Genomic DNA, 11,172 nt, shown 5'->3' with positions numbered 1-11,172 from the left:
ACCTTCGATGGCCAGTCATCATTGTTTTGTTTTGTTTTCTTTCTTTGAATGGCGACGAAATTATATAAATCTTAATTACTATGTCACTAGCTAACACAAGTACGACTCCTAATTAATGACGTTCTAACACATCAGCGACGATGAAGGATTGAGTTTGACAATGTGTATAGTCTCTTTCGCTCTGTTCCCGAGTTTACTTAACGAAAGAATGGAAAGGAAAAAAAACCATTTCGATTCCATTCCTTTCCTTTCCTTTCCTTTCTTACGTACCCTTCATTTTCTTTTCCTTTCTTTTCATCCTATTCCTTCCATTTTGGAAAGAAACAAGTTACTCTACTTTCTCTCTATATTACACTCTATTTCCTTTTCTTTCTTTCCTTTAATGAAACTTTGGAACACACTACTATATGTTTTCCTTCCATTTCTTTCTCTAAAAAAAATCTCAGGAACATCACCTTCTCTTTTTTTCTCCCCCTTTACTTTCCTTTCTATCATTAAGTTAAACTCTGAAACACAACGTTTATGTGTCATTCGAAAATGGGCAAATTTGTACCAAGTTGTATTTTCTAGTTATTTTTTATTTTCACACGCGTTTTGTAAGTTCCAATTTAAACGTTAGCATTTTTAAAGAGACGAACATAAAGTATTAAAGAAAAAGTTAACGTACAAATTAAATTAACGTGCTAACTGTGCGAATCCAGTAATGTAATTATGAAATTATGTTGTATATGTAATTGCACTACTTGATTTACACATTTAGCAGTTTAATATTATTTGTATTTAATCTAAACCAAAAAATTAATAGTAAAGGATTGTGTCGGATTTATCTTGTTTAACCTTGTTTATGTTTTTTCAATTTTTTTATTCTTTTTTATATTTTATTCAAATGTTAAAAGAAACCAAAAATTAATTACTTCTTTTTTAAAGTTACGTCATCAAATGTCTCCCATTTGAAATAATGAAATAATAATGAATAAACTAAAAGATACTTTAATTATACATACTCATGTAGTTATATAAAAATAATTTAAATCTTACACAATAAGGTGTAACAACCATCATATTTTTCAAAACCATGCATCTTACATTCTTACATGGTCAGCTTTCATGTTTAAGTCATTCCAACAAAAGGTTCAATCTGTGTATAGTATAACATTTAATCATTGTTAAACAAAAATCATATTAAAGAGAAGGTATCGAACCACTCATATATATTTATGACAGATATTTAGGCTGCGATAATATCTTCCCGATCATTCTCTTCCATATTTACGAATTTGATTGATATATAAGTAAGCTATATTATGAAACCACACAAAGAGGATAATTTTTTTCCTTTTTTTTTTATCATATGTTAAATATTCAGGCTATGATAATATCTTCCCGATCATTCTTCCTAGTAATTATGACTGACAAATAAATAAGGGCAATGTTTTCTTTGATAATTCTCTTTAATAACTAGTTATGACTTAATCGACAAATTGGATTTTAATAATCTCAATTTAATACGGTTAATCAATAATAATTCTAATTTACAAAATAGTTGTAACCGATCCCAACTTTCACACTGTATGTCTATATGTTTTCATTGGACCCCGTTCAAAAAAACTTAACGACGTTAAGTTTTTTTTTTCAAATTTCAAATTGATGTTTTAGGGTTTTCGTTCAGAATGATGATACGAGTCGATTAATGTAAAACTTACCTCAAAACGGTTGGCCAAACGACTAAATGATGCTTCAATTCCGATGTATACACTTTAATTACAAAAATCAAGTTGTTTGGAGCACTGTTTCGAGGTAAGTTTTACATCAATCGATTCGTATCCAAATTTCATCCAATCAAAAGCCCTAAAGCATCCATTTGAAAAAGTCATGGAACATCAATTTGTAATTTGGAAAAAACTTAACGCCGCTAACCTTTTTTTTAATATAGGTCAAATGAAAGCAAATTATGTGAAAGTTGAGATTGATAACAAATTATTTTTAAGTTGAAATTATCATCGGCTAACTACATGCAATTGAGATTATTAAAATTCAATTCGTTGATTGAAAATAACTGTTATTAACCCCTATGGTTATGTTAGAGAAATTTCTCTTGTATAGCTAGGACTTACACAAGATGAAAGTCACGCGTCAATTTTGACTTATGTATCCCACTTTATTCCATCACCTGCAAGCTAAACATGATGTTATACATAGGGTTGTCCAAATCGCTCGTCGCTCGACGCCCGTTTGTCGCTCACTCGAAAATCGCTTGAATAATGCTCGTTTGATTTTCGCTCGATTTGGAAATGAGCCGATTGGATCGGTTCGATTTGAAAACAAGCCAAGCACGAGCAAAGCTTCGCTCGGTTCAGTTCGGTTTGTTTTGCTCGAATTATTTTTTTAGTTTAAAATTTATACATAATATGTATTTATATAATATACAAAATTTTAAGGATTTTTTAATTTTCTATTTTAAACCATAGTTACTTGTTCAATACTTTCGAAATTCCACTTTTCCATAAACTTTCTTGTCATTATGTCATTCAGTACTTTGATTACACATTTGAAAAACTAGCTACCGGTTCTCGTTACACTTGATACACAAACTATTTTTTCTAATATCGACTAGGTATCTTCGCTGAACTTATTATGTATGTTTTATTATTAACTTTGAGTTTTATACATTTTAGAGTTGGAGCTCTTTACATATTTTTTGTTAAAAGTTTTGAATTAATGATATTTTGGAGTTTTAGAATTTTAAAATTGAAAATTTTGTACGAAACCAAGCAAAACCAAGTCGAACCAAGCCGCTCAATTTAAAACCAAACCAAGTTCAAGCATAAACATATCGCTCGTTTCTTTAAATTCAAGCCTCTCGGTTCGGCTCGGTTTCAAACCAAACCAAGTATGAGCATGCCTGCGTTCGGTTCGTGAACAACCCTAGTTATACATGCATCATAGTCTTATGTGTCACCTATTGTTCATGTATCATCAACGAAACATATGTTCTTCATGAAATTTTGTACAAGGCGAGTTTACTTCGCGTAGGATTAGGTTTTTCACGTGTGTGTGTTTAAGACATGAAGCTAATTCATAACTTAACTCATTTAAACACGTGCATAGTATACACTGAGAGAGAACATCGTTAATTGATTTAAAACTGCATTATCTTCGTCTTAAACAATTAAAGAGGTTTGGTAGGGTTATTTGTGCCATCTTAATGGCTTTATGTACGAAGCAAAGATGGTAACAAGAAAGGCCACAACGTTATCTTATATTGTAGTTGTCACCATGAATGAAAATTGACAACACCTAAATCAAATCATCGTATATATTCTAACAAATTTTGGGTTAAACATAGTTTTTGTGCCTTCTCGCCTTTGATAGTTAAAAGCTTCTGTATGAAACTTTTGGAACTTATTATTCTAACGACCAATATTAACTATATATCTATAATATATATAAACGAAACCATAAAAATCTTGCGTGTCACGATGTGGTCCCTCCCCATTTTTCTGGAGTTACCAGAGTTGCTTGATTTTTAAACGGATGTTTCTCATGCATTTGACCCAAATTCACGGGTATGGGTCTCACCAAACCCAAATGATCCTTAAACGGGTTATAACATATCATTAAATTAAAAATTAATCTTATCAAATATTTGATATGAAAATCCTTCAAGTAGGGATAGACCAAAATAAATATCTGATTTGTTTAAAAATATATATTTTATTTATAATTAAAAAAAACAATTTTGTAGTAAAAGAATAAACTTGTCATGAGTCTCATTAAACCCAAATAACTTTAAACCGGGTTTAGCATCTAATTTATTTGTGAAACTCTTTAATCATCAAGATATATTTTATTTGTGAAACTTGTTAATCATCAAACCCTAAATATATTATTAATTTCTTTTACAATAAATAAAATTAAAATCTAAAAAAATTATATAAGTATTAGAAACCAATAATATAAAACAACTCCGTAATACGGGAGGATAAAAGCAAGCATATTATATGATGTAAAATTTATAGCCTCTGGTGCTTGTTTCTAATACATTTTATTTATGATAAGGAGATGGGTTATAAGAGAAGGCCATAATTAAATAACCATTTTAATATGAGTTTATACCGTTATAAACAACTAGTGAGGTGCTTACTTTGGATCTTTGCAAACCTGGAGTCAGTAGCAAGGGCTAGAGGACAAATCTCCAATCACACGTAATTTTGAGCTACTTTAACTTGGCGTAATTAAAGTAGCGTGCGGCCATAGTTTATATAATATCCAACTTTAGTTAATCGCCTAACATATATTATACTTATGAGATGTTTGGAATAATAGAATATAAACTATAATGCCATGTACCAAACTAGGTTCTACAAGTACGACTCATCCATTAACAAGGTGATAAATCATGAAATTAGACATATCACGACTCACATGAGTGGTTAATCCACAAATTACGAACAAACTACAAGCAACAATTGACATGGTGATCCTGAAACCCTGTAATTATACTTTAATGGCGTTCATGTAAGATATCGTATAATCTTATAAGTAGTTTCCGATTCTACTTATGTTTGAGCTAATTTAAGCTGCCATGTTATCAATATTTTGTTAATAACATAATAAGCGCAAACCTAATGCTTGTGGCAACCACATGCGGGGAGTCCAGGGGTGTCACGCCGACTTGGGTATGTGTACACATTCTTACCTTGTATTTCCGTAAACGACTGTTTCTACGAATTTACGTTGTGACTTCTAGATCACATGCCAACAAACTTACCGTTGCTCCAAGGTTCACCCCTTACATACGTGATTGAGAATCATGCATGCACATTTATTAAAGAATCAAAATTGTTCCGCTCCCATCAATACTAACTTAAGTTAATCAAATTCACACCACAATATTAATTAAGTATAAATTCGCCTACATTTTTGTGTATTTATTATTTTTCATATATACAACTAGGGATGTCAATGGGTTGGGTTTAGGTATTCCCAAATCCATACCCGGTTATTAAAGTCCGTCCCAAACCAGTCGGGTTTTAATCGGGTAATTACCCGTCGGGTTTCGGGTTTTCCCATCGGGTATCGGGTTTCCTATCGGGTTTTAATAAGATTCCCATCAGGTATATCCGGCTCAAAACTCGTCAGGTTTTGACTAAATATAACTAATCGATTACAAAGATAGTTAACATAAAGATAAAATATCTCAAATAATTGACATATACAAATTTCGACATATAATATATTTGGAATATAGCATATATATAATATAATAAGCTATATCAGGTACATCGAGTATATAATCGGGTAAATGGGTTTATGTTATCAGGTAATCGGGTATATTAGAAATCCCAAAACCGTCCAAAACCTGTGAAAAATTTCAAAACAAATCCCAAACTCGTCCCAAACCCTAATGGGTCGGGTATTACCCGTCCCATTTATGTCGGGTTTCGGGTTTTCCCATCGGGTTCGGGTTACATAATCATCCCTATGTACAACGAAAATATTTAAGATATTACCATTAGTGGTGGTTACACAATCAAAGATTCACATTCCTTATCACTACATCAACATCTCATACATTCAAAACTTATTAATTTTTAATTTTGTGACATTCATCTCTTCACAAAACTCAACACGGTTTATTTTATACTTTCCGTGACATTTTGTTGTACCATACATACACACATGACACATCGGCCAGATCAAAAACATATTATTCACCTTCTTTATAGGACGCGGAAACCTCATTGTCAACACATCCATTCCAACTGTCACCTTCCATTAATTAATCCAACATTAATTTAACATTAATTTTGTCAAACATCCTAAACACCATAAATACTCCTCTCACCTCCATTCATCCAACCCAAAACATCAACCTTAAACCAACCCACTTCTCTCAAAACATCATTAAACGTTGTCATCATGGGCAACTATGCTTCATGCACCTTAGCCAAACACTCCAAAGCCACCAAAATAATATACCCCAATGGCGAAATCCACAAACTCCGGCAACCACTCAAAGCCGCAGAACTCATGATGGAATCACCCAACACATTTCTAGTAAACTCAAAAACTCTCCGAATCGGAACCCGGTTTGTTGCACTCAATGCGGACGATGATCTGGAGGTTGCTGGTGTTTACGTCATGTTTCCAATGAGCAGACGTAATTCGGTTGTCACTACGGCTGATTTAGCGGCTCTTTATCTTGCTGTGAAATCTGGGGTTGGTAAAGTTGGAAGCGTGAGGATATTGCCCGAGAATCCGCCAACGCCCCCGAGGTTGAGTTTGGAGGAGATTGAAGAGTTTTCGTCGCCCGAGTTTAAGAAGATGATTTCGATGTGTAGATCGAAGAAGCCGTTGTTGGAGACCATAGCCGAAGAACCGGGTTCTACCAGATGATTGTTTTTATGACCCGAAGGGTGATAAAATTAAACAAACCACATGAACACGAAAATGAAAATGATGTTTTAAGTTAGTTTTATTTTAATTGAATTTATTACTTATATAAACATATAGGTATAAAATATTTTTTTATATGTATACATTCTTTTTTGCTAAAAGCAATAAGGGAATTGCTTCATATGTAACAATTGATTTTTTAAGGTTGCTAATATACTATGGAGTGTTAAAAAAATTTTATTTAACTTTTTTGTTGTTTAAGAATTGGATTTAAGTTCGATTGATGATCAGTAATGTTCTTTGAAGAGTACCTATATGTTATGTTCTTAGTATCTTCATGAGTCATGACACAATGTGATTTCTATATCTTTTTTGGTCTTTTGATGTTGGTAATTGTTCTTGGTATCTTCGTTTCGCTTATTTCTAAATCTTATGCAAATTGAGAGTAGAGAATTAATCTTACAAGTTCATTTTGCTCATAGTGGTTTAAGTTTGCAATACGTTTTTCTTAATTATGCAATTAACCGGTTTAACGACAACCACAAATTAACATGTATTTTATTAAAAATCGTCACATCAGAATTTGTAGGTTAGAACAATAGACAATAAGTTGTTTCAACAAGAGACGGTTTGGTTTGAACCATTCTACTTAATCACATTGCTTGAGCAATTGAGTATTGAAGAAACACTAATCGACCCCGGGCAGATTACGGATAATCTGGGGGTTAAATAGATGTTTCCCACGAGGGGTTATGTCCGACAAAAATGGTTCTTCTGGTGACCTGCAAAACAGACACCGTGAGCTCGTCACTTAGAAGGGGGGGGGGGTACCTCCTTGTGACCACCCTCCGGCGTGTGAATCAGACTAGATTGCTCTTGAATATAAGTGTATATTAAGAGATTGCTAGAAAAGATAAGATGTGATAAGGTAATGTAATGTAATGTAATGTGTCCATACCATTCCAAGGTGTTGGAGTATTTATAGCCGAAGGTAGGTTTCCAAGCAGGTACAGCCGGCCGAATAGTATTCCTGTTCTGCCAACTGTGGGCTACGCACGTGCCATGCTGGTGGTTGGTGGGTATGCAGCAGCTGATAGTGACCAGGCCGGCTGTGTACTATTCCTGTTCCACCAACTGCAGGCTATGCACGTCCTCCGACAGGTTGGTGAGTAGGCAGCGGCTGATAGTGACATACAGTACAAGAGCGTGCTGCTCGTCATACTGTTGTCAGTGAGCTGTCGTATCTTTGGTCAGATCTTTTGTCCATACCTCGTCAGGTACAGTACAAAAGATCCTCCAGTATCGTACGGACTGGCTCATTTGTGCGGGAGTGTTCCCGGCTTTGTGCGGGAGTGTTCCCAGCTTGCTCACTCCTTCTTCAGGTGACATTACTGAATTATTTAAGAGTTAAGTGCCTTGTGCGTGTAGCCTTGCTGCGCGGGTAGCCTTCCCTGATGGCTAGTATCCGTTGCTGCGGGAACAGGTGGAGTACGTCGACCATTGGGAGGCTTTTCCTGCGGGAACAGCTTGCGTACTGCTCGTAAGGACGTCACGTCTTTGAGCATGGTGGGTCCTGCGGATCCAGTTGGTTTCTGCGCAGACGTCTCTTCAAGGTGAGTCTTGCGAGTTTAGCCTTTGCGCAGACGTCCCTGTTGAAGGTGAGTCTTGCGGGTTCAACTGCGCAGACGTCCCTCTTTGAGGTGAGTCTTGCGGGTCCAACTGGGCTCTGCTGGGACCTACCTCTTCAAGTCCCCCCAGTCCAATGTTCTTCTCATGAATTGTTATTAAGTGAGGTGAACTTTTGGACTTAAGCAAAGGGTTTTGAAAAGGGTTTAGTTTTAAGGTTTTCCATGGGGATTCTTCCCGCGGAAGTCCTAATGTCACGTGCAGAAATTCCCGACTTTTCTGCTTGATTTTTGGGTATGATGCGGGTAGGTCTGTAACCTCCTCGCAAGTCAGGAGCATTGAGTTCCACTTGTGTAGATTCTCCATGAGGTTTTGGTAGTTTTGAACATAGTGATCAATTATGTTAAAACAACCAATTCCATCTTGGAGCTTCAAACAATCTAGTTCTCGACGTTCCCGCTATGCGGGGATGTTATTCCCGTTTCCGCAAGCATGGGCTAGAAGATCCTTCTTGGTTTCAATTCCCTGCGGAGTGCTAGGTATGTGAAGGGTTTCGCCTTGACACTGTACCCGCACTCGTCTTATAGTTACTTTACTTCCAAGGTATTCCTGGCTTCAATTCCCTGCGGGTGCTAAGTATGTGAAGGGTTTTGCCTTGACACTGTACCCGCACTCGTTTTATAGTTACTTGGTTGCCGAGGTATTCTTGGCTTCAATTCCCTGCAGGTACTAAGTATGTGAAGGGTTTTGCCTTAACACTGTACTCGCACCTGTCTTATAGTTACTTGGTTGCCAAGGTAAGGGGTATAGTCCCGCTTACTTTTGAATCTTTTTGAAATTCGAAGAGTTGGTGAAAGGATAAGAATAGTCCAAACTGTTGAAACGTCGTCCGACGGTTTTCTCTGGCAGTGTCAGGACGTGCAGGAAGTTATGGCGACGTGACAGTATATGGTCATTCCAGACGCTTTTTCAGGCGCGTGGGCGCGAGTTTTCGGGCGCGTGGCCGCGAAGTTTACGGCACGCGTCCTGTCAACAGCTGTTGCCAGCTTGCTTTTTCCACGTGTCATAGTTTCATTGCACCAGTGTTTTCCTCTCTCTTCCGCATTAAATTCATCGCATTCATTGCGATGAGTATATAAAGGGAGGAGAGGTTGCATCTCAACTCACAGTTTCACCTCTCTTCTTCTTCTAAACGATTTCCGGCGAATACTCTAACTTTTCTGTCGAGCATTCTCCTGAAATCGTTCTTCTTTACATCCAAAACATGTCTTCTGTTCATGATCTTAAGGCTACCGCCGAGGAGTCTGACGTGTATGCCGAGAATCCGTCGTCCACGTCGGACAAGGATGACAAGAGTACTGCTGGCGAGTGCCAGTGTGCTCTTCTGGTCGACCTCTATCAGTACGTCGTCAGGAAGTTCATGCTCGAGCCTTTCGAGCCTGAGTTTCCTGCACCTCATCAGACGGTGTACGATGCCCCCAAGGGCAAGATAGGGGTGTACGCTGCATTCCTCGTCTATGGGAATCTCAGGTTCCCATTGACGAAGTTTGTATACCGTGTTCTGGAGAGACACGGTGTGCATCTGACTGAGGTACACCCAATGGCGATCGCCAAGATCCGCCATTTCGAGTGGGTGTGTCTCATTCTGGGCGTGGAGCCCCATGTTGACCTCCTGATGACCTTCTATTCCTGGAGGTGCATCCAGGGGTGGTATACCTTGGTCACCCGGATCAAGGGTTTGAAGATGTGTGCTACCGAGCGCAGTCTTCGGTCTTGGAAGCGGGAGTTCTTTTACATCTCTGCCCGTGTCGTCCCTATTGCGATGACATTCAAGAACGGGAGAGCACTCCCCGGCCTTCACGCCTCCAACTACCAGGAGGCGGAATGGTTTGCCAAGATTTCCCAGATCCAATCTCCGGTTTACCGCTTTGCGGAGTCCGGGATGGTGATGCTCGGGATGAGCCGGGTGTGGAAGGAGGCGTCACAGATTCCCATCGTCCTCGAATACGGTTTGAACTCTGTCCCTTACGGTATGCTTCATATTATCCGTTAATTTAGGGTTTTTGCTCTAACCGTTTTTTCTTTTTGATTTCAGAGGGAAACGACTTGCAGTCTCTCCTGCAGCCGCGGGAGAGTGATGGTCCCGCTCGGATGGGTACTCGTGCTCTAGATGAGAACGAGTTGCCTATCCTTGAGCAAACGGCGGATCGGTTCGTGGAGGTCTACCCGCCAGGCCACGAGATCCTGAGCGCCAGGAAAACCAGGTAAAGAACTTTTTGACCCTCGCCCTCTCAATGCTCAAACCTCTGCGGGAATTCCTCTAATTTTGTCATCTTCTGATGAGGAATCCGCAGATGGTCCTTTCTTGGCGAGGAAGAAGAAGGATGCCGGCGGGAAGGGGAAGGCGAAGGTTGCCTCCACTGCCGATACGGTGAATCAGTCTGACTCAGAGACCGAAAGCGAGGAGGTGGCGGGGAACCCTGGTGGTGTTGAGATCACTGCTCCGGAGGTTGAGACGGCTGTCACCTCCGGGCAGCCCAGTACAGCGACGGTGACCGGCGTAAAGAGGCCGGTTCCATCGGGTTCGTCCCCGCCTGTTCGTACCTTCAAGCTCAAGAGGACTCGTAAGTACAAACTTCCTTTACTTTTAACTTCATATCTTTCCGCCATTATACTTATATATCTTGTCTTCGTGTAGGCGTGGATACTACCGCATTCCAGGGTGGAGCGGGGAGGAGCACCTCCGGACCCATGATGGTAGGTTTGGTCAACCTACCTGAGGCGATGACCCAGGCGGCTGCGCCTGCTTTAGTTGGTTCAGTTGCTCACTCGGTTGAGGCAACTGCTCCAACTGTGACGATGTCTCCGCCGGTTGTAAGTGTCATATTCACTGATTCTTTCACTGAGCCGGCGGTGAGTTTTTCTGTGGTCTCTTCCGCAGCAACGACCGCGGTTGTGAGTTCACCTCCGGTGAGTTCACCTTCGTTGGTCTCTACCACGGCGGCCTCCGCCATGCCTCCTCCGGCGCCGGCGACTACGGCCGGTCCTTCAAGTATGTCCGGGGTTGCGGCGTCTAGCCAATCTCTGCCTCCATCCCATCTGCCTGACCTCTTGGATGGATATCCGTTAGGTTCGGGTGATGGGTTT

The 11,172-nt window shown here is 39.2% G+C and overlaps 1 protein-coding gene across 1 annotated transcript; it reads left to right on the top strand.

Moving 5' to 3' along the window:
- The first annotated feature begins 5,922 nt into the window (after window positions 1-5,922).
- LOC143564722 (uncharacterized) lies at window positions 5,923-6,399 on the top strand. The gene has a single exon (XM_077051914.1). It carries the CDS (start codon window positions 5,923-5,925, stop codon window positions 6,397-6,399), a length of 477 nt encoding a protein of 158 aa, XP_076908029.1.
- The last annotated feature ends 4,773 nt before the right edge of the window (window positions 6,400-11,172 follow it).

This window comes from Bidens hawaiensis, unplaced genomic scaffold (genome assembly GCF_021521415.1).
Source record: "Bidens hawaiensis isolate Kalapana, Puna unplaced genomic scaffold, B.hawaiensis_p1.1 tig00022149_1, whole genome shotgun sequence".
NCBI classification, from domain to species: Eukaryota; Viridiplantae; Streptophyta; class Magnoliopsida; order Asterales; family Asteraceae; genus Bidens; species Bidens hawaiensis.
Note: the sequence above shows the minus strand (reverse complement) of the source record. Positions and strands in the feature narration are given on the sequence as shown.

Bases quoted from the DNA above. Each gene is read 5' to 3' on its own strand.
- LOC143564722 (XM_077051914.1), top strand. From the start codon at position 5,923: ATGGGCAACTATGCTTCATGCACCTTAGCCAAACACTCCAAAGCCACC.